The 25,083-nt window shown below is 40.5% G+C and overlaps 1 protein-coding gene across 1 annotated transcript; it reads left to right on the top strand.

Moving 5' to 3' along the window:
• Positions 1-1,379: 1,379 nt before the first annotated feature.
• On the top strand, positions 1,380-23,839 carry LOC124270734 (WD repeat-containing protein 48-like). The gene is given in 18 exon segments (XM_046705771.1): positions 1,380-1,516; positions 5,761-5,836; positions 6,330-6,412; positions 8,482-8,611; positions 9,490-9,626; positions 9,628-9,681; positions 10,510-10,614; positions 11,261-11,380; positions 11,843-11,908; positions 12,447-12,537; positions 12,753-12,850; positions 13,785-13,892; positions 15,958-16,057; positions 16,617-16,688; positions 17,220-17,298; positions 17,696-17,887; positions 18,856-19,051; positions 19,676-23,839. Coding segments are annotated over 18 exon segments (1,983 nt in total). The 5' UTR covers positions 1,380-1,387; the 3' UTR covers positions 19,823-23,839.
• The last annotated feature ends 1,244 nt before the right edge of the window (positions 23,840-25,083 follow it).

Genomic DNA, 25,083 nt, shown 5'->3' with positions numbered 1-25,083 from the left:
GATGAGCGTGCTACACACTTTCCATACAACTAACTGAAAATCGTTCCTCATATGACGTCACTGCAGTGCTCTGGCGACGCAGAGTTACGTGAACTCCGTCTGTGGTTTCACATGGCTGAGAGGAAGCAGGCGACTTTTGGCCACTTTTAATCGCCGGTATTAATTAACCACAAGTTTTTAAAGAATAAATTTGGTGTTCCGGATAAGACTAACCACAAATCTTTCATATGTAATGGTTAAAAGAGTAACAAAAAACAAAGTTTAGTGGTTCTTTAAGGTCAAAGTCAGTCTTGATAGTATTTGTGTGTTATAACAACTACAGAGCCAGATATCAAGAGAGGTTGACTGGTCATGATTTTGTTGACATTTAACTTCATCTTAAACTTTCATTACTTTTTATGTTTGATTTGATAATTTGCGGCGGGGGATTATGTCACCTTAGTGACAATGCTTCACATTTAAGTTTTGAGCATGATGAGATGAGATAAGATGAGATATAAACTTAAGTCCTATGGTCAGTCTCAACACAGACACAGACCGGGCTCTATTCTCTACATGGGTAAAGTGTGAAGTCCTATTTCCTGTGTCTCTCATCATAATGTTGGTGGAACCTTACTCACTCACTCCAACCTTAAATCAACTCACAAAAGACAGTGCACTAATAATGTTGGAAAAAACACATTTGCCACTCACCCAGATTAAAAAACCCACATCAAATTGAGAAATGATACGTACCAAAGAACTATGGCATCAAACCAAACTCAAAACAAAGACATATGGCATTTGAGTGTTGTAACAAAATACTGGGATGAATGCCAACCCACCTGTTTAATAAGGGAGATTTTTCAGAAAAAATTACTTTCTTGTTGAACGTTGGGATAAATGAACAGCACATTAGGATTGTGATAAGATTGCAGAATACATTGCTGTTAACAATGCTTTGAAAATCTTTGTTTTGCATAATTGGAGTCTTGCTAAGGGACCGTTCATAATTTATGGTGTGTGTGTGTGTGTGTGGGGGGGTGATGATGATTTTTGTGGAGAAGCATGTCGATGTGAATGACACCCCCTAAAATGTATGTATAAAATAAGTGCCCCCCTGCATGTCATGTACAAAATCAATGACCCCTGTCCCCTTCCCATAATTTCTAAGCATAATTTAAAACATATTTTTATGTACAAAATTACTGACCTCCCTAGTAATGCGTGTGTACAAAATTAATGACCCCTCAGCTCAACACCCCCACCCTAAAATCATCATCACCCCAGCCATAAATTATGAATGGTCCCTAAACATGCTTTGTTGAATGTCTGTGTGATCTCTCTCACCATGTTTGCCTGCTACTATGGTTAGTAAAAGTATCATTCGTTATAGGTGTCATTTGTGATGCGCGAGGAGGTGGAGCGTCACCACAGATCTGGTGTGAATGCTTTGCAGTTTGATCCGCTGCTCAACAGACTGTACTCTGCGGGGAGAGACTCCATCATTCGAATATGGAACACGAGAACAAACAAGGCAAGAATCTGTTGTACATTTTCCATGTGGGGATATTGAAACAAGCTCAGTCTGTTCATTTCCAGAGCATATCTCAAAGTCAAACAGTTATCTGTTTCTTCATGAAAGTTTGTATTCACATCAGCCATGAAGTATCTTTTGCTATTCAGGAAATTTTCTTTTTCCTTTCCAAGGCAAAATGCATGCACAATGACTTAGGTTCAAATATGTGTAACTGTAAGGACAATTTTGAATAAAATTATTATTTTTACAATATTACAAATGTTTCCTTATCCTGACCTCATGCTATATTGCTTATCTCCCTTCTTCTTTCGACGGTTACATGGAAGCTTGAATCCCTAGTTCCCTGAAGAACAGTAAAATCACTCACCCTCGAGTGCCCTCCCCTTTCCCGCCAATACGGTCCCACATGACCTGGGCTATGCTCTCATCACTCTCTCCTTCATCCACTTTGGCGGTTTCTTGAGTCCTGTTAATGGCTTCATATCCTTTTATACTTATTCCAAAATTCTAATATTAAGGCCGTGAATTGTGTTTTAATACCTTCTATTATCATAACGTTGCATTTATTTACGTAAATTACTGCTAATTCTTGAAATTTATTTGAAATTGCAATTTGTAAATGTTTTGTTATGCCGTTTACACAAGGTGTAACAGGATCCGCCTGATAAGGGTGTTTCCAGTCATCTGTTCATGAATTATCATCTCATCCAGCCTCAGGGAATGTAACATCCCCCTGTTTACCAATTCTTGGAGTCTCCCTTTGGGGTTATTCCCGTCTCTGCCGCTCTTGCAGAGACAGCAACACAGGCCGTTGTTAAGAGGTAGTGTTCTCTTAGGGAGGTTTAACCTCAGTTGGTGTAGAAGAAGAAGTCATCATCCTCTTCGTAGACATCCTCAGTGTGGCCATCACCATTGAAAACATCAATGCCTGCTGTTGAAGTACCTTTGTGCGTGAACATGGTGCCTACTGATGAAAAACGTTCATTCGCGAAAGTGGTTCCTGCTGATGAAGTAGACATCCTCAGTTTGGCCATCATCATCGAAGACATCGTCGATGCTTGCTGTCGAAGTACGTTCGTTCCACGCAGTCTACGCTATTTCGTCGTCGACCTCGCCGGATCCACTCAATGAATTATCTACTACTGCTCAAGTGTGGACCAGATTACCGGAAGGCACTTTGGCGATACAGCACAGCTCTCCACGGTACTCCAGCTCCCCCCTCAATCAGTCCACACTAGCGGTATGCTTCATGGACCTTATCCATTGGGGAATACCAGGTTCAGATGACAATGCACAGAGATAGTATCCTGGGTTGCTGATGGCCTGCCAATATCTTTGCCGACCTGTGACTCCAACCCGTCATCCAGTCCATCCCTTAGACGGAGTCTCTTCTTAGGGGGAGGGGTTTGATCTCCAAAGTTGACAACGAAGAAGAAGTCGTCATTAACTTCGAAGTCGTTGTCGTCAAAGCCTGCTGCTGAAGTGAATGCACTGGTGCCCGCTGATGAAGTAGATGCTCATCTTGCTCACAATCCCGGTTCTTTAACCTAGGTTGTTGTGAGATTCATGCAGCAGAGGACTACAACCATGTCTACAGGGTTCGCGAATCTTTCTATGCACCATGTGGCAGTTACATCGTCGGGCATGCAGTCTATGCTCTACGATGTTTCAACTGGTCCAGCAGGGGTTCGCGAACCCCTATGCCGGCATCTTATAGTCTTTCTAACCCCGGTTCTCAACAGTTTGTGAACGGGTTCGCGAACCCTTCTCCGTAGCCGACCACTCTAAATCAGCATTCTCAGCCTAGCAGCAGTGCTTCAATCATCATGCTAGCGTTTGCGAACTAGTTGGGAATTGGTTAAAATCTCATAATTGATGATTGATGACCGATCAATCATCGAAAATAATTGGTTAGCGCCATTTATGACATTTGTTAATGCACAAAAAAAGGTAAAAAACATGTAGTTATTTTTGGTCTTTTTGGCAAAATTTCACATCTTTAAAGGATGACTAGTATGTTAAGAACATAAATTACTTGGTGTCTTTAAGATAAATTCATTGATGACTTGGAACGAGCTTGTAGTGCTTATGAAATGTAACAGACAAAACCAACCTTGTGAAAATATTGTTGATGAACAAGTGTTCCAGAATTGTTTGTGTTTGATTATGAGAAAACATGATCGATTGCTTGGTCGTTTAGTCACTGTGACCAATCTTCGATTATTTCAATCAATCGGACCACCACTATTGCAAACACTACCCTGTCTCCGGCTTCAAGTGACTACTTGCCACCTCAGTTGCCTATTCAAGGCGGTCATCAAGGTAGTTCAGCACTGGGCGCATCTACTGAGGAATCAGGTCCTTATGATACACATAGACAACTCAACTGTAGCCTTCTACGTAAATCTGCTAGGCTCAACGAGATCAGCGCTGCTGCTACAACTGACGTTCCAGCTCTTCAACTGAGCAGACGACTTCAACCTATGGATGAAGGCCTGCCACATCCAGGGTCAAAGACAGTCTTAACTGATGCCTTATCCAGACTGGTCCGGCCATCGCCCACAGAGTGGATGCTGCACCCGGAAGCGTTCCAGCTGCTGACCAAAGATCAAGGCTGTCCCCTCATTGATCTGTTTACGACACGCTTCAATCGTCAGATTGCGACGTTCATCTCACCGGTACCAGATCCTCAAGTCTGGGCTCTGGAAGCACTAGCCATATCAAGGGAGGGACTGAGCAGTTAACTCAAAAGACGTTTTTCCCTCTCGCCTTAGCTACAATAGTTCAGATGTCAGCGATGCACATCCTCGACTATGGACGAACCGGATTCCACTCCAGAGAACCCATCTGGGACTTAGATGGGACTTTATAGCGAAGAATCAGCTGCCTGGTCAACTAGATAGACAATTCCATGTTCCAGCATCATCTACCATCCTTGGACTAGATGATACATAAGACCAGTCCCTGTGTCCATTAGATCCTCCTAGAGACTCCAACCCACATGAAGTTAGAGCATTAGCCTCGACTCTCGCCCTACACAAGAATTGCTCTATATCGTCTATTATGGAAGGCTGCTTCTGGAAGTCGGACACAGTGTTTGCCAGCCATTATCTTCGAGATATTGCTACAGAAGATGTATCCGGTATCCACCAGTTTGGGCTCCATGTACCAGCGCAACAACCCACGATTCCAGCCAGATGATGAAAAACTCACCCTTGTCACGCTGACTTGTTGGCGCCAGGCAACTGATCCATTGCCACCAGCAGAGAGTCCATGTTCCCCTGTCTTACAAGATGTCAGCGCATGAGTGACTTAGGCTCAGTTTTGGTAATAGTCCTTACCTTAACATATTGAGTCGCGATTCCAGTGTTGGTAATAGTCCTTACCTTAACATATGGGTCGTTACAGATAACTAGTCAACGAGGCGTACTAGTTTATCCAGTTCCACAAAATCTATATGATTTACTTCTTTTATTGATTTAAGAGAAGGTGATCCCCCGATTATCATCAGAATTTGGACACAGTAGAAGAAGCCGTAAGAGGAGTTCCCAGGGGATATATACTCAGATGCTATTTGATCGATTTGACACATACGAGGAAACCTCGACAGTAGGAACAGTACAGTGAATCCCTAGTAGGTGGTTGACCCACCACCTATTTCCGTCTGATTCGGTAAGCAATGTAGCATGAATCAGGAGAACGAAAAAATATGTAATTCTTATGATATAATTGATATTTTATACTTATCCTGACTCATGATGATTTAAAGGGTCCTCCCAACCGTCTCTCAGCACTACGGGCTTCACTTTAGGCCCTAGTGTGGGCTTATTCAGGAGAAAGTAATGAGAGCATGGCTCAGGTCACGTGGGACCGTATTGGTGGGAAAGGGGAGGGCACTTCGAGGGTGAGAGATTTTACTGTTCTTCAGGGAACTAGGGATTCAAGTTTCCATGTAACCGTCGAAAGAAGAAGGGAGATAAGCAATATAGCATGTGTCAGGATAAGTATAATTATCATTTTATCATAAAAATAACATTTTTACCTGTCCAGGACACTTAGTTTAGAGTCCTTGTTAAATCTGTGTTCGCTCAAAACTATGATTACTATATATATGGAAGATCATCAGTGTCTTGCTGTGTAATGACATGCCATGAATTCTGTAGTGTTTCCAAATCTTTTGTAGTTAAATGTTAGTTAGTGAACAGGGATTCTGTTGCCATGTTTGTGTTTTTGTCTTGTAGGATCCCTACATCCTGTCCATGGAGCATCATACTGACTGGGTGAACGACATCGTCCTCTGCTGCAATGGCAGAACATGTAAGCACACATCATTCAAGAGTCACATTCTTTTAGATCTTATTCATGCCTTGCACATTTTGAAACAATTGCAATCATGTCATTGTTGGGCATTAGAATTTGGAAGAATATGAAGATATGACAGTCTTTAGGCTATCAACTTGACTGTTTTGACGATGTCTCAGAACCACTTGACAAAAGGGCAAGAAGGAGCCGTGAAACGTTGCTAACAATATCCGGAAAAGCAGTGTGTGGCGAGTCTGAGTCTTCTCGCTCAAACATTTTCATTAGATTTTACTGCTGTCATAGAGACTACATACGACTTACTAGACAAAACAGAATTTTAGTAGATGAGAGCTTCAGACTAGTGGCTGCAGTTTCAGACTGAAAAAGTGTCATATCTTCAAATGTAACTGTTTGGTAGAATTAGATTGTTTTTAGAGTTAGAGGCCTTTTTTCCTTTATGCTTTATTTTCCATGATGAGTATAGTTAATGTGACTGTTGGTGTTTCAGTAATCTCAGCCTCCAGTGATACAACCGTCAAAGTGTGGAACGCTCATAAAGGGTTTTGTATGTCAACGTTACGGACACATAAGGTATGGTTTTACTGCTTGGATCTATGTATGTTCAGGTAGAGACAACTTCAATCTTCTGTATATGCATAACTTACTTGCACAATTCCTTTTTTATAGCCCTGTTCAAAAAGGGTTGTTACCTCCCTTGAAAGTTGTCTCCCCTGTCAAACTCTTTCTTGCTAAAAAACAACGAATGTTACTTCCGGTGAGCAAAATCCAAAATGGAAGTATCGTCAAAGCGTCATTACTGTTGCATATGTAGCAATTATCGTGGGAAACTTATCAATTGAAAATACATATCGTTGCACACACAGGGGCGTGTCACGCTTAGAAACAGCGTTAGATTAGAAACAGCGTTAGAAAGACATATAGGTATATAGACCCTACCCTAGTACACAGGCCCCCACTGCGGGTCAGAAAATCTAAGTAGGGAGTGTTGATACTAAACCGGGGCCTAGTTTATCGATTTTCTGACCCGCAGTGGGGGCCTGTGCCCTAGTACTATATAAAAGGAAAGGGATGTAACGACGGAACCACCCCCTCCTCAATCAAAGTTAGATTTCACCACGTAAACTATTTTTAAGGCCTACTGATCGAAAGCGAGATGGTTTCCCTACAAAATGAGCTATAAATAGTCACAATCGGATCATTATTTCAAAAGTTATACGCCATGACTCACCGAAAACAGCTACCTCCGCAATTCCAAGCCAAAATCATGGATCACCCAAGACAGCGAAAACTCACCTTTTAAATTCGTTTATTAATTCCAGCCACGTTGACAGCACCTATGTAGGGGTAGATTCGATCGGCAGCGGCATTCCACGGGTCTAAAACCTATTGCAACATCTAAAAAATCATTTCCTCGACAGTAAGCAGGCATTTTCTCCAAAACCATCGGCAATCATACTCACTTGTCGGCCATAGATGGCCTTGACATTTAAGTGACCTAAGCAGTAAATTGGTAAGAATAATTTTAGAGGTTAAATATTTATAAATATAATTTCCTAAAAATGAATCAATATCGAATCCATTTTTACAACCTCTAAAATTATTCTTAACAATTTACTGTTCCGTACATCATCCAAAATAGAAGGAATATTGCAAAGTTCATATTTCGAGCCCATTAGCAAACAGTCAATATCTTACAGTATATTATATTTTCCACCAATCGGGTGGTCCAATTCAGTTTCTCGGATCTGCTCAGATCACTTGAATGTCAAGGCCATCTATGGCCGACAAGTGATTATGATTGCCGATGGTTTTGGATAAAATGCCTGCTTACTGTCGAGGAAATGATTTGTAGATGTTGCAATAAGTTTTTAGACCCGTGGAATGCTGCTGCCGATCAAATCTAGCCCTACATAGGTGCTGTCAACGTGGCTGGAATTAATAAACAAATTTAAAAGGTGAGTTTTCGCTGTCTTGGGTGATCCATGATTTTGGCTTGGAATTGCGGAGGTAGCTGTTTTCGGTGAGTCGTGGCGTATAACTTTTGAAATAATGATCCGATTGTGACCATTTATAGCTCATTTTGTAGGGAAACCATCTCGCTTTCGATCAGTAGGCCTTGACGGGGCCTTAAAAATAGTTTACGTGGTGAAATCTAACTTTGATTGAGGAGGGGGTGGTTCCGTCGTTACATCCCTTTCCTTTTATATAGTACTAGGGTAGGGTCTATATACCTATTTGTCTTTCTAACGCTGTTTCTAAGCGTGACACGCCCCTGTGGTTGCACAGATTTCCTGTGAATAAATAGTACATGGTTAAACTGCTTGCTCATCTCACGGAAGCCGGTGTTCGATTCCCCACATGGGTACAATGTGTGAAGCCTGTTTGGTGTCGTTAGCTGTGATATTGGTAGAATACAGCTTACATACTGAACCACTCACTCACTGTAGGTTTGTCAACACCATATCTGGGCTCCTTTGTTCCACCAAAGTAGTAAACACCCGAGACCCACCTCCCTCTCGGCTTCCCTCCAATATTGAGCTGACATGCCATCATATAGCTGGAATACTGTTCAGGTTGGCTTACAAACCAATCTCTCACATACTAATATAGATTGTAATGGAATGTCATGTGTGTTACAGGATTATGTGAAGGCGCTTGCATATGCGAGAGACCGAGAGCAGGTGGCGTCTGCTGGACTAGACCGAGCCATCTTCCTGTGGGATGTTAACACTCTGACCGCCCTCACCGCATCAAACAACACCGTCACTAGTGAGTATCACCATCTGGGGTGTACTTATTGATCAAACACTGTCACAAGTATCACCATCCTGTGTGTACTTATTGATCAAACACTGTCACCACTAGAATATTACCATATGGAACTGTGACCATTGATCAAAGACTGTCACCACTAGAATACTACCATATGGGAGTGTGAGCTTTGATCAAACACTGTCAACACTAGAATACTACCATATGGGAGCGTGACCATTGATCAAAGACTGTCACCACTAGAATACTACCATATGGGAGTGTGAGCTTTGATCAAAGACTGTCACCACTAGATACTACCATATGGGAGTGTGACCATTGATCAAAGACTGTCACCACTAGAATACTACCATATGGGAGTGTGAGCTTTGATCAAACACTGTCAACACTAGAATACTACCATAGGGGAGCGTGACCATTGATCAAACACTGTCACCACTAGAATACTACCACATGGGAGCGTCAGCTTTGATAAAACACTGTCACCACTAGATACTACCATATGGGAGTGTCAGCTTTGATCAAACACTGTCACCACTAGAATACTACCATATGGGAGTGTGACCATTGATCAAAGACTGTCACCACTAGAATGCTACCATATGGGAGTGTCAGCTTTGATAAAACACTGTCACCACTAGATACTACCATATGGGAGTGTCAGCTTTGATAAAACACTGTCACCACTAGAATACTACCATATGGGAGTGTGAGCTTTGATCAAACACTGTCACCACGAGAATACTACCATATGGAAGCGTGACCATTGATCAAACACCATGAAAAACAAGTTTGATACATGATTAACATGAATGGAATCATTTATGAGTGGCTTCTTTGGTGTCCAAAGTATATAAGTGTTGTGTTGTTTACAGCGTCAAGTCTGACGGGGAACAAGGACTCGATCTACAGCCTGACAATGAACCCTCCTGGGACTGTGATTGTGTCCGGATCCACGGAGAAAGTGCTCCGAGTGTGGGACCCTCGCACATGTCAGAAGCTGATGAAGTTGAAAAGGACACACAGATAATGTGAAAGCATTGGTTCTAAACCGAGATGGAACACAGGTAAGATGACGCCTCACAACATGGGACCAATCATTTGTTACATACTGGATTCAATAATGTTTCACAAGAACAAATATTTCACACTATGTATAGACTGAGAAAAGGGTGGTAACTAATATCCTTCTTTAAGTGGCATTTAGAAGCTGGTATGATGAAGAGGAATACCTTTTGATGGGTAGACAACTACTTTATTGCAACAGGTGTGACATTTCGGTGCAGATGTACCCTTCATGTACCTATTTCTCCTTGTTGCGTATGTTGTGTATCATTTGCTTGATAACAGTGTAAGGATCTACACCAAAACATCACAACTATTGTAGTAAAGAAGTTGTCTATCCATGAAAAAGTGTTCCTCTTCAACTAATATCCTGCAATGACTGTGTGCTATATTTTCTCATCTTCGATATCCAGAGTGACAAATACTCTCCAAAGCACAAACAGGAAGTTGGTCCCTTGTACTTCTCATGCTTCAACATGCCATGTTCTATTACATGTGATTGTCACTTCTCCACCTGTATCATACTGCACCTGATGTGACAGCTGCAGCTGAGGCACCTGCTACAGCTGCAGCTGACCTTCAGCAGTACTACAGTGGCACCTTCTGCTTCTACAGTGGCACAGTGACACTTTTCTACAGTGGCACCTGCTACAGTGGCACCTTCTACAGTGGCACCTGCTATAGCTGCACCTTCTACAGTGGCACCTGCTACAGTGGCTGTGTCTATTCCAGTGATGTTAACTTGATGGAGGAGGCAATATTATTTGCCATCTGTGCATATTTTTTGTGAATATAGATATTCAAACAAAATCTGTGCTTGTGTTTTTCAGTGTTTGTCGGGTAGCTCTGATGGCACAATCAGGTTGTGGTCACTTGGTCAGCAGCGGTGTGTGGCCACGTTCAGGGTGCATAATGAGGGAGTGTGGGCACTACAGGTAAGTCAAGCTGTCACAACAGTCTCTCATCTTCACACGGTAGGGGTGCAGGGGAAGTCTGATGGTGACAGTGTTAACTCGTCATGCCGATGACCCGGGTTTGATTCAGGGTGAAGCACATTTCTGGTGTCCCCTGGAATATATTACTGAAAGCAGTGTAAAACCTCTCATGCTGTCACTCTTTACTTGATGACAAATACTTTGGTACAATGCATATTAAATAAGGACTTTATGGATGAACAACTTCTTTATTCGGATATGATGCGACATTTCGATACAGATTGTTGTATTGTTGTCAAGCAAGTATGAGTAAACAATGCACATTGTGAATGACATTATTGTCTTAAACTATTCCTTGAACTTATAGTCACTTGTCAGTATTGTTGCTAATAACAAAGCAGCGCTTGTTTGTTTTCCTATTCATGTATTTAACATACAAAACTAATCACAATGATTAGAAGAACTAATGTTAGGCCTACGTTATCAGTCTTTGATCATGTTTGAACAAAAATGATTATACATGTATAACTACATGCAATAATAAACAAGTTATTGTTGTCTTTATAACTAATGAATGATTATTGCATTGATTCATGCTGCAAGTTCTATATGTTCGATGTACTGATGCGGTGCTGATCTGTTCCAGGCTAATGAATCGTTCTCTATTGTGTATTCTGGTGGGAGGGACCGTCAGATCTGGGCTACTGACATCAAGAACCCTGACAACAGAACACTTATTTGTGAAGAAAAGTTTCCAGTTTTAAAAGTAAATAATGAAGATATTGGGAGGGAGGTTTATTTGCAGAGTTGTGGAAATAAAAATAATACTTATAACGTTTGGTAAATACTCTGTACTGAATGTTGTGGAATTGTATACATATTTAGGTACACCACTACCAATTAAGTGCCAACGTAGAGTTGATCTCTTCACCAACCCATGCTTGTCATAAGAGGCAACTAATGGGATCGGGTGGTCAGGCTGGTTTGACACATGTCATCGTTCGCAATTGTGTAGATCGATGCTCATGATGTTGATCACTGGATTGTCTGGTCCAGGCTTGATTATTTGCAGACTGCCATCAAATAGCTGAATTACTACTGAATGTGTTGCTGAAACAATAATGAAATGACTGAGGTTTGTGGTTGCAACCCAGATAGTCATATTGTTCATGTATGTCCGTGACGTATTATCAAGGATTGAAACTTTCGTCTTTATGTTCTCTTTCAGCTTGAACTCCACACAGAGCAGCCATCGTTATGGGTGGCCACTACCGACTCCAGTATTAGGAACTGGGTAAGATACGTTCAGCCACATTGTTACTTTTAAGCTTCATGTTTAGTTCATCAGATGGTGTACTGAATCTCATTGTGCACAGGGCCAATCAAAAGCCTCTGTTATGTTGTGTATGATTCAGCAGCCTGGGAATCAATGGTCAATGGTTCAATCAATGGTTACATCATGCCAAACGATTTTAAAAGATGACTCTTGTTGATGGTACTAAGTATGAATACAGCATTAAGCTCATTTCACTTCACCTGTGGAAGTTGTGTCTCATAGCTGTGCCAGGATCTGCTGCTGACAATCCAAAGCCTGGATTCCTCCTGATTATGATCTGTTGTCAGTCAGCACCATAACCACTGCCTCTCTTAGAGTGTAAACACTACAGTTTAGATAGTGTTTGACATTTCTCACAGTATGCAGATCTTAACAACGGAAGTAATGTTTGCTTGGTGCTAGATATCTAACTCATTTAACTTGCTCAAATCTGGATGTTTGGGTCAGTGTTTTGAGTGAAATAAACCTATTATCTCATGTTTGAATCATATTTCAGCCAATCAAAGTCCCCAATGCCAGAACATCAGGAGAATATGATAATGAAAGTTACCATCCAGCTTTTACACAGCCTGATTTTACAATTAAAGGTGAGATACACTTTGATACTGAATTTTCCTGATTACAAATTATTGTATCGTTCATATCTTCATTTTTGAACCTTTTTGTGGCAGTATTGTTAACAGTTTTAACCGATATCTATTAGTATTTGTCATGTGGCGAATACTTGACCATGATGGTTTGTCTGTTTGACAAGTTCTGGTAATAAACTGGTCTGTAATGTATTGTTCTATCTTCATTACAGGAGGTCCAAGTATTCGTCAGTACTACGTGTTAAACGACAAACGTTTTATTCTCACAAAAGACACAGATGATTGTGTTGCATTGTGGGATGTTTTAACGGTTAGTGACTATTCTTGTTTTTACAGCCATATCTAATTAGAAGAACATTTCTGACTGACTTAATTGTTGTTGAGAGTAGTCCCTGAGGAACTTTATCTAGACCTGTTTCGGTATTCATCCCAATGTCCGGAGCAGTTGTTTGTAAAAATTCTCAAATTGGAATAAAAAACATTATGAACTAATCTGTAATAAGTAATGTTATCATTTGGCCAGACCAATTTTATTTCTTGTTCTATGGATTTTTGTCCTCAGAAAACCTAAAGGCAGGAGGGAAAAAAAATATAAATAAAAATCACCAGTCAAAGTAATATTCCTTTTAAATACTAAAAGTATTTTACTTTTGGCAATTTATGCAGTGTATATGGAGAGAAAAACAATCTAAAAACATTTTCTTGCACATAAGAATAAAAATAAAAATATTAAAATTTATTTTTTAAGCGGGGAAAATTAATTATTATTTTTTTCTTATTCTTCGAAAAATATGACCGGCGGATCCGTAAATAAAATTGGTCTGGCCTTATTATTCAGTAACATCAGGACCAATATACAAGTGGATGTTTCAGTTCAGTTTTTTAGTTTTGTTTTGAATGAATTATTAAATACTACCAAATTTGGATAATAAGGGCATTGATTCCTGTTTGAACAAAATCATGATTTTCCCATTTTATCCGACCTCTTTATCACAGACACACACTCATACAGACACACTCACAAAGACAGACACATGCACACAAACAGACTCTCACACAGACACACGTCATTATGTAAGTGCAAGAACTCCCCTTGAATGCGTCGATAAGTCTCATTTCTTGTTCAGTTTCTTGCATTATGGGGATGAATGGCATCAGGAAATCGCTATAGAACTGCAACATTGTCTGTGTGCAGGTTTAATGCACAATATCCAAGTATGTTGATATTCATTGTTCAATTTCAGGCAAGGAAAGTTGAAGACTTGGGAAAGAAAGATTTTGAAGAGGAGATAAAGGCCAGAGTGAAGACTGTGTATGTTCCGAACTGGTTCTCCGTGGATCTTAAGACTGGGGTACGAACTGCCGTGTTTGTGTGCTATATTTTCACAGTACCATCTCACCAGGGCAGGATAGGTCTGCAGTAGCCAGTTCCGGTGGTAGGAGTCTGAATATCTGAGGGCTTGGAAATATCATAATTGTGAACTTGTCACCGTACAAATAGAGACGAAAAATACCCATGTTGGAAGACAAGGTCTACTTATCGAAAATATTATCCAAGTATACGAATGAGTCATCTCAGCTTTACACTTTTATCAAAGCTGTATTAGGTAGTTGTTACGATTGATCATAATTTATGAAAGGACAGCTAAATGATAAGGTTGTCCTTGACAACTGAAGCTGATTATTTGCACTCCCTGTCTCAGTGAACACGTAAGGATTAATTTCTCTCATCCCTGTAACATTGTGCCTGGACAAAGTGTGTCATTACTCACAAGTATCAACTGGTTTGTTGGACAAGGTTCTGATTATATACCGTATTTCCTCTAATAAGGCACCAGGTCTCTAAGATTTGCGGGCCCCTAATAAGTGCAGGGGGTAAAGCAACTCACTAGCAATTACGGTAATTACACCCAGTAAGCGCAAAAGAGCCAGGCCTCTAATAAGAGCCGGGTCTGGAAGTTTATTGAAAAAATAAGTGCCTGGGCGCTTATTAGAGGAAATGTAGTATAGCCTGCTGTGGTATGGGTGGAACTTTGCTGAGAGTGGCATAAAGAACACCCCCTTACTGTGTAACTTCAAGTGATCTGTGACTATGTAGCTCACCTGATATACACTAAACAAACTGACAGATCTAGTAAACCGGGTATTTTTGTCTGGGCCAGTTGCTGTATATCTCAATGTGTGTAACTTCAAGTGATCTGTGACTATGTAGCTCACCTGATATACACTAAACAAACTGACAGATCTAGTAAACCAGGTATTTTAGTCTAGGCCAGTTGCTGTATATCTCAATGTGTGTAACTTCAAGTGATCTGTGACTATGTAGCTCACCTGATATACACTAAACTAACTGACAGATCTAGTAAACCAGGTATTTTTGTCTGGGCCAGTTGCTGTATATCTCAATGTGTGTAACTTCAAGTGATCTGTGACTATGTAGCTCACCTGATATACACTAAACAAACTGACAGATCTGGTAAACCAGGTTTTTTGTCTGGGCCAGTTGCTGTATATCTCAATGTGTGTAACTTCAAGTGATCTGTGACTATGTAGCTCACCTGATATACACTAAACAAACTGACAGATCTAGTAAACCGGGTTTTATTTGTCTGGGTCAGTTGCTGTATATCTCACTGTGTGTAACTTCAAGTGATCTGTGACTATGTAGCTCACCTGATATACACTAAACAAACTGACAGATCTAGTAAACCGGGTTTTTTGTCTGGGCCAGTTGCTGTATATCTCAATGTGTGTAACTTCAAGTGATCTGTGACCATGTAGCTCACCTGATATACACTAAACAAACTGACAGATCTAGTAAACCATTTTTTTTTGTCTGGGCCAGTTGCTGTATATCTCACTGTGTGTAACTTCAAGTGATCTGTGACCATGTAGCTCACCTGATATACACTAAACAAACTGACAGATCTAGTAAACCGGGTATTTTTGTCTGGGCCAGTTGCTGTATATCTCAATGTGTGTAACTTCAAGTGATCTGTGACTATGTAGCTCACCTGATATACACTAAACTAACTGACAGATCTAGTAAACCAGGTATTTTTGTCTGGGCCAGTTGCTGTATATCTCAATGTGTGTAACTTCAAGTGATCTGTGACCATGTAGCTCACCTGATATACACTAAACAAACTGACAGATCTAGTAAACCAGGTATTTTTGTCTGGGCCAGTTGCTGTATATCTCAATGTGTGTAACTTCAAGTGATCTGTGACCATGTAGCTCACCTGATATACACTAAACAAACTGACAGATCTAGTAAACCAGGTATTTTAGTCTGGGCCAGTTGCTGTATATCTCAATGTGTGTAACGAACTATGGTTACAACAAACTAAAGATCCCTTGAGAGTTTGTTATAAGTATTGTACACTGTATAAAGGAGTCACAACTGTTGTTTTCTAGCTACTGACAATCCACTTGGAGGAGTCGGACTGTTTTGCAGCCTGGATGTCAATACGAGAACTTGGTCTTCCAATGTCCCCTGATGCCCCAGAGACTAAAAGTAAGATGGTGCCAGATTTGGCAATAGTAATACCCATGATGTTATTTTATTATGTTGACATAATACATAACAGAAATACGTTTAGACCATACGTATTCTACCTGGAATCGGTCTAAGAACATACAGATATAATGTTAAAAATGTGGAATATGGAATGTAAAAACTAATCCTTACAGAATAAAATTTCTTTACATTACCACCCTTTGAAGACTTTTCAAACATGGTTGTCATTGTAGAGACATTAGCATATCAACTTAAATGGCTTAAATAATTGTTATCAACTTTTATACAGGACATTCTTCTGTGTCGTGTATATCCTTACCAAATTTGAAATCTATGTTAAGGAAGTTTAAGGTGACCATCAGAAGATGGGGTAAAGTGTATGCAAGATGTCTACCAAAGTTCAGTGTTAAAAATACCTTTGAATTTAGGAAAGAACTTTAAAAAAATTTAAATTTTCAACATGATAGCGATCATTCCCACTTCGCCTGCAGCGGTCACTTTACTTTTAATCAGTGTAGACTGATGAATGGTGTAACACAGAATGTATTTGTTCCAGTTAACATCGGCAGTGCCCTACTACAGGCTTTGCTGGAACACTGGCCAAAAGCTCAGGCTGAGGACCCTCAAGGTACTACTTTGCTTCATGCTCAGGGGTGGGGGAGTCTTGTCATTAACACATTCTTAGCACTGACAGTGATACTTCCTGCCTCACAGATACCTGTGGCAAGCAGAGTCAGATGAGTTTCAGAACAACCCATGCTTGTCCGAGTTGAAGGGGCGGTGGGGTAGCCTAGTGGTTAAAGCGTTGGATCGTCACGCTGAAGGCCCGGGTTCGATTCCCACATGGGTACAATTTGTGAAGCCCATTTCTGGTGTCCCCCGCCGTGATATTGCTGGAATATTGCTAAAACGGCGTATAACCATTACTCAGTCAGTCCGAGTTGAAGATATGATGGTGTCTCATCAGTAGATCTTAATGTCTGCCACTGGATGGTCAGTGTCAACCCTGCATTACTTGAAAAGAATATTCTCTCACTAACTGACACATTATTTATCAGGCAATGGAATTATTCAGAAAGGTGAAGTTACAGTACATCTTAATGGTTGTATAGGAAATGTTGCTGTGGAACACTGATGTGAATGTATTGCATGTCTGCAGATGGCAGTGCCGGCACAGACAAGTCCTCCGCTTCCAACCCCATGTTTAGTGTGCCTGGTCACACACCTGTGATATTTAGGTAGGTGATAGTGGACGTTGACCATAATGACTCCCTAACAGGAACCAGCACTTGTTGCTTGTTGCAAGATTAGATTAGATACCCTGTTTGCACACTGAAGAAGCCCCCCAACACACTATTACATGTTGTAAGAGGTGACTACTGGCTAGAGGTGATCAGGCCTTTTGATTCAGTAAGTTGTGTGTTGTACACTGACAACCAGGGAAGGTGCTCTTTATGTTTACAATATGATTGTCTGGTCCAGACCTGAATCATCTACAGACTGTCAAGATGTGGCTTAGTGCCTTGTAATACAATAAACAGTTGACTCGGGTGTCAACACCAGGTGGTCATGTTCATAAAATTAATGTCTGTCATGTTTCATCAAGTTCAGGATAATGTTCAAACATTCTTCCAGTGAGGTCGGAGGTCGCACGTTGTTCCGGCTGCTGTGCCGGGATGCTGGCGGCGAGACGGAGCAGATGCTGCTGAATGAGACTGTCCCCGCCTGGGTCGTTGATGTGGTCGTCCAGAAGAACATGCCCAAGTTCAACAAGATCCCCTTCTTTCTCCAACCCCACCCCAGTACCGGCATCAAACCAATCAAAAAGTGAGAACACAGAACAAAGCTATTTCAGTAGTTGCTCAGACATTTCACAAGGAGAATGATGATTAGAACCATAAACAACAACTGTTTGCTGTTTCGATATCCAGGGGTGAAGAACAACCTTGGTGTAGTCACTGCAGAATGTGTAATAATTTTTTTCATATTTACTAGGCAAATGGATACAATATATCCTGTGTGCAAAATAGTTTCCAAATTTTGCTAACCAGTTGGGCAAGCTATGCCTGAAAGTTACTAGCCCATAATTATTTCAGTAGCCCGAAGGTGAATGTTGACACAGGTTTCATCATTAAGCTGCTAATGTGATGAACATCTTTATCCGGCCATAATCTTGCATGATTTAAAAGTGTATTATAACTTAACAAGTCGGAGAGAGTGATATATTTACAAAACGACCTCATGAATATTCACTAGACAGTCTGGCCAGTGACTGTGGAGATTAACTGGCCTGACTTGATTTTTACTAGCCATGGGCCAGTGGCTATTTCGCACACTGCATATATCTGATCTGATGACATTCCCACCCAAAAATTTGTAAGATATACAAGAAAATGTAACATATATGTCATGTACATTTTAGAGCCTAGGATGGGAGCTTATGAAGGTTACTAGCAGATTTGTGTAAATTTCGTTAGGGGCACTTTTTGAGTGGACAAACATGGCAAGTATTGATACTCCCATTGCTTTGCTGGATTGCTTGTGTGAACTGGTGGTTTGTGTGCCCCGTGTTTACAGGCTGCCATTGCAAACATGGAATATTGCTGGCTGTGGCTTAAAACATTCTCCAGTGGTGTTCTCACAGTAACAGGACATCATTTAAAAAACCCTAAAGCAACCTTGTCTTTTCTCACAATGAACTCATTTGCAAGGTCACTAACACTGCTTAATTCTTGTTATATAAAAAAACTAGTTGTTGTTGTTGAGCCACGTGTAAGTCCTCCTTCTGTTGCCAGGGACCGACTGTCGGCAAGCGACATGATCCAGGTGAGGAAGGTCATCGAGCACGTATATGAGAAGGTGCTGGGTCAAGGGTCAGATGCAGGGTCGCAGACGGCCAACAGTAATGGAGGTCAGGAGAAGGAAGGAGAGAAGGAGGAAGACTTGGCGTCTATTGCAGAGGAGAAGGTGGAACTTACCTGTAACGATCAGGTAAGATATAACAGGATGCTTAATCAGGATGATACATGTCAGAATGAGGCTGCTAAGGTTTATCCATAACATGAGTGGGAGTTTTGCAGGGCCCCATTCCTCAGAGCAATCGTAGCGCTAAGATGATTGTAACTCCCATACTTTAACATAGACTTACGACTGTCGTATCGCTATGATCGCTTTGAGGAATGGGGCCTTGGGTATAAAAGTACCATGTGTCTACAATGTTTGACAGGTTGATTGTGTTTGCCACACTAAAAGTGTGTTGTGTAATGCTTATTCCGTCAACCTCAGGTTAGATTGGTATTGACTCGTTACTTACAGATTGCCCATGCACGCTAAAGATATTATTACTAGTGAGGAACTTAAGAGGTAGAATAGGTCCCCTACCTATGCATGCTGGGCAGGTTGTCAGGATCGATGACTTTGTTGTGTGCATGTCATCATTTACTGCTGGCGTGGGACATTGAGTATTTATCAGTCACTGGATTGTCTGGTCCGGACTTTAATATTTACAGACTTTCATCATATATATGTATATATGGAATATTGCTGACTGCATTGTTAAGGTGTTAAACAAACAAATTATAACATGATAATATGGCTGACAATGGTGTCTTACAGGTGTTGGACCCAAATATGGACTTAAGAACAGTGAAGCACTTCATCTGGAAGCAGACAGGCGACCTCACACTACATTATCGTCCTCTCGCAAAGAAAGACTTCCAGTCCTTCTGCAAATATTCCTCTATGAATGCTGGAGAGAGTTAAGACTGCCACCACAAATCTCAAATATATGTGCATTCAGTCTGTAAATGGCAGTCAGTTTCCAGAGTCAGTTTACAGAATCAGGCTGTTGCCCTCGAGACAGTATGAACCAGCGACACTCTCTGTATGAACTTGCCATGTACAGGATGTTACCAATAGTCTTGGCTACTTGGGACATGAATAGGTCAGCCATCCACATTAGCTAGGTCATATATGCATATATACAAGTAAGCATTTAAGTCAAGGTGTTAATGTTCAAAGATTTACCAGTCACCTTTTGATAGGGAAAATCAGGCATGTCATTCTATATAAACATACACCTGACAATTTGAGAAACAACTTTGTGTATTATGGAAAGCTACAAATATCTGTATGAGAATGGGAGGTTTATACTGTGTATGCTGTACTACCTGACCCCATGCTTTCCCTATAGATAGTCTAATGTCAAAACAAAAATATTCTACTCCGAAGAATTTAAATTGAACACCAGTTTCTCTCATTACTACTTGTTACTATAGTTGTTCTGTCATGTCATGTTGACTATAGCAATATGAACAAAAATTGGGTGTTATTTAAATTCTTTGAGTAGTATGTTCAAATTGCATGACCAATTAGCTATGAGCAATTCCACTTTTCCTGGTCCCAAATGAATATATTTTGTATGTCCTGAGCCTTGGAATGTTCAATATTCATTCAGGAGGGACAGATAATCATATTATGTATGGCAGATAGAATATTCTGTATGCATATAGATGATGGACAAAATTTTCTGCTAAGAAAATGTCAAAACTGAGGTTTTCCCATTCGCAACTGGAGATCACAATAGCTCAGTCCATTGCTGGGAAGATGTCACATTAATTGACTGTGATGTATGATGTTGTCTTCAAATACTTGAGACACTGCCTTGGCAGGTTGAGACGTTTATTGTCTGTTTCACAGTGTGCATTGATTGCTACACCTTGGTTAATGTGGCCCAGGTTGCTCAGGTCCAGACTTGATTGCTACAGGTGAGCATGCAATATGGGGAAATATGTACTCAATCAGGCTAGTCACAAGATTCGTAATTACTTGAAAAGCTTGGGAGTCACAGGGTTTGAATTGATAGTTATTGATAATTGCATCCCTGTCTCAAACATCAGTCCTAATTGTTTTTATGAGCCATTTATTGCCATTTAATTCTTTCTGTTAACTGATTGCATGGTCAAATGATGGAGGCACATGTTGAAAGCACAGCGGACAGTTTAGGGCTGTGGACCCAAGAAAGCTGGAAAGGATCGTGTGTTTGATCTCATATGCCTGGTTCACATTTGCCCTGCGATGGGTCTATGGCGCCCGTAAACTACCCGTAGCTCCATTTCCTTGCGGTGGCAGGCGATGGCTGTACGATTATCGCATGATTCTACGGGCGCCTTAGCCTCTACGATTTTGTCAGACAGCGACATTTGACAAATTTGAAAAAGTCGTAAGCCTGTAGCCCGGTGATCATACGGTGATCGCAGGATCGTGCGATATCCATGGAAAATTGTAGACTACTTTATCGTATGGTGCCCGTGGGAAATGTGATCCCAGTCGTAATTATATACTTTGTAAATTTATGTAGGTGCAAATAATGGTATTTTGTACTACTTTTAATAATATAGAAATCTATATTTGGAAATCTATATTGGCCATAGCTTGTGGACATCAAATTTTCAGTTGTAATCAGATGTTGAGTTGTAACATAGGTTCATGGACATGACTGTTCATTCGGTGCAATGAACAGCAGCATCCTCACCAGAGACATAATCTCCATCATAATATTTATACTGATATCATTTGACGGTTAATACCTCGGCCATTATAGTTGTTACCGCCTGCTTGTATGTCTGAACCCTTAGTTGTGATATGTGGGATTGAATCTTATATCTACCCTGATATCATTGATTGTGGGGTTAAATCCAAGATCCACCCTGATATCAATGATTGTGGGGGGATATCCTAGATCCACCCTGTTACTCACAATTTGGGGGAGGGATCCTGGATCCACCCTGATATCCATAATTGTGGGATGGAATCCTTGGGCCACTATGATATCCATGATTGTGGGATGGAATCCTTGGGCCAACATCATATCTATGATTGTGGGCTGGAATCCTTGGGCCACCAACATATCCATGATTGTGGGATGGAATCCTTGGGCCACCATCATATCTATGATTGTGGGATGGAATCCTTGGGCCACCAACATATCCATGATTGTTGGATGGAATCCTTGGGCCACCATCACATCCATGATTGTTGGATTAAATCCTTGGGCCACCATCACATCCATAATTGTGGGCTGGAATCCTTGGGCCACCAACATATCTATGATAGTGGGTCGGAATCCTTGGGCCACCAACATATCTATGATTGTGGGGTGGAATCCTTGGGCCACCATCATATCCATAATTATAGGATGGAATCCTGTATCCACCCTGATACGCACGATTGTCCAAATTAACTTACGGTACCAACAGAAATGAACATTACATTAACTCAGCTTAATTGGGCCTGTTGTATTTCCACATACTATTGTACATGTCTTGTAAATTTGGTTCATGAGTGAAGCCTTAGTTGACCAGGGTGTTTTGGTTTGTCTGCACTGTCCTGCAGGTTTTCACCAAATCAATTGTATCAGTCTCAGACTTGCCATACTTCAGGCCGCCAGCTGGCAGGCTGGCATAGAACTAAATTTCTGTTCAACAGCATTAAACCAGTCACTGGCGTCATTCTATGAAGGTTCTGCAGAAGGGTTGAGAAACTTCAGTGCCAACTTTATGTATTCCTTTTGTTGGTTTACAAGGCTGATAGACCTATAAAAAACAACCTCAAATTTGAAAAAAATAATAAAACCACTTGATGTTTTGGGTAATCTGATGTATAAAATTTAAAAAAGAAGGCGTAAGATTTTATCACTGTGGTTCATAAGAAATGGAGAATAACACATGTAAAAATCCCTATTCAAACAATAACAATTGACTATCTTCAGATATCTTATCATGATTTTCATTTCTCATTAATAGCTGCACTGATCTGTATGTATTTTGTGTGCTTACATTCAATTTTAGAGTATTTGTTTTGTTAACCAACCTATAAGAAATACATGCAAGAATCTCCAGCGAGGGATGTAGCACATATGGTCTCACCTTAGGCAAGCGACTTTGTTCAAAATTGACTCTGTTCACCCAGCAGTGAATGGGTACCCGGTGGGATGGAATGGTCATATGACTGTTACCTCCTAGCGCTGCACTAGGTGTGTGGGTTGTAATGAACACTGATCCATTGACCGGGGTAATAATGCTAGTGTTTTGAACATATACCTTGTGTATGGATGTAAAGCAATGTAAGTACACCACACCTTATTATGGATTTGTATTTTCTGCCGTTTGACCATGAGGTGTGTTTGGATGGAAGTGTTTGTTGCCATGCTTGTTGTCAAATGAATATACTAGTGTTGTCATCAGCATGTACTCTATTACAACAATTCTAATTGTTGAGGTGTGAGTACAATTTGTTTTGAAGAGCTACTGTCTATTCCGTAATGTGGTTTGCCTGAATGAATGTCAAAACTATGCTCCGTTTTGTAAGTGGCCATTCTTTGTTGTTTGAGAGCCTCAGAACTGGATTAATGTGATATTTGAGAGTAAATATTTTGTAATGTGGAACTATCTGGCTAGGTCAAAATCTAAAAGTCTGGATATTATGGGGGAATGTTGCCCCAATTATACCGAGAGATGAAACCCAGTCCTACAGACCCACCGGAGTGATTTGCTAGAGCAGAGGTACAGAGGGTCACATGTTTATGTGGGGTCGGTTGGAAGCTGTAACATGAATCATGTTTTCTGTAAGGGAATATTATAGTTACTTGGAGGATCTTACAGAACAGGTGCTGTTTGCACTAGATTCACATCCTCGAACATCACTTTGTCTGCCGGCTCAAGTAATGTCTAGCAGTAACAGTTCATGAAGTCAAGACGATGTATAGGTATCAGACAGGGTACTGTTTGAGCCCATGATACATGTGAGTTGCCTCATGACACTGGCTCTGTGTTTTGTTGTTTCTGTAAGATGTCTTATTCTTAATACTGACCCTGCATTTACAATGTGGAAGATTTGATTTAGACAAAAAGAATGCAAAATTTGGATCATGATTTTGTCTCTTAAAGATCAAGTCGGTTGCCCACATGGTATAACTGGGTTAGTGCTTGTCCATCTGGATGATACAGACTACAGGGTCCTCAACATAGTACAGGGTGGTTATTCCGAGTCCCAGATTCTTGTTAGTTAGGAGGGGTGCTTTACTGGGTCAAACACAGCCGCTGGTCTGTTTGTCCAAGAGGAGTGAATCTGAGAGTAGTTGTTCCCACTCAGAATTTATTGTGGATTAGTTTATTTAATATATCCTAATCAAGAGAAGTCAGAGAAACTGTGATTCCGTCATAACTATAGTTCTACAATCTCTTCTGCCAAGGACGATAAAGCAATCCGCAAAAATCAGGTGCTCTTCAACGTCTTTTGGGTAGTACCAGTAGTATTATGTCCTACTCAGACTTATAAATGTGGGGGTCAATGGACAGTATGATCTATTGTAGGAATAAGTTATCTTGAAAGCTTAAACAATCTGCTGTCATGGGGATGTTTAAAAGATTTAGATGGCTACTCTTTACTTTGTTTTTCTCATGTATTTCACAGGTGTTGTGCACTAAAACTAATGTCTGCCATATTGTTTCTATGGTTATACAAGTTTTGTTACTGTGATATTAGAATCACATGAATCATCTAGCCAGATTTAAGCAGATTGTACAAAGTGTATATTGCCTATTTCACTGTAATATGTGTTATTTTATTTTTGTCTATTGTAATTTAACTGTGAAAGCTAGACACAATGTAAATAAAGCCTCAATTACATGATTTCTTTGTTATTGCTTGTGACATACCGGTATTAGTCATTCCCTGGTGTTTAATCATGAGCTTGGCATAATCTGGAATTGGCAGATCCTGCAGAGATGCCAACATCTGCGATTTTATTGTAGTCACTACGAATTTTAGCCTCAAACTACGCCAATACGATTGCACAAGAAAATTCATTAAAATTCAGATATATAAACAAAAACATATTTTTTCGTTGATTAAATACATTTTTGGACTTCACTTACCTTCTATTCATCAAATTTAATGACATTTCAACTGGAATCATTGCAAGTAACAAACATAATTTTAGCGGAATTGTCTATCAATAATCT

Source organism: Haliotis rubra, unplaced genomic scaffold, assembly GCF_003918875.1.
Source record: "Haliotis rubra isolate DU_JTF1 unplaced genomic scaffold, ASM391887v1 Scf154, whole genome shotgun sequence".
NCBI classification, from domain to species: Eukaryota; Metazoa; Mollusca; class Gastropoda; order Lepetellida; family Haliotidae; genus Haliotis; species Haliotis rubra.
This window is presented reverse-complemented; position numbering and strand designations above follow the sequence as displayed.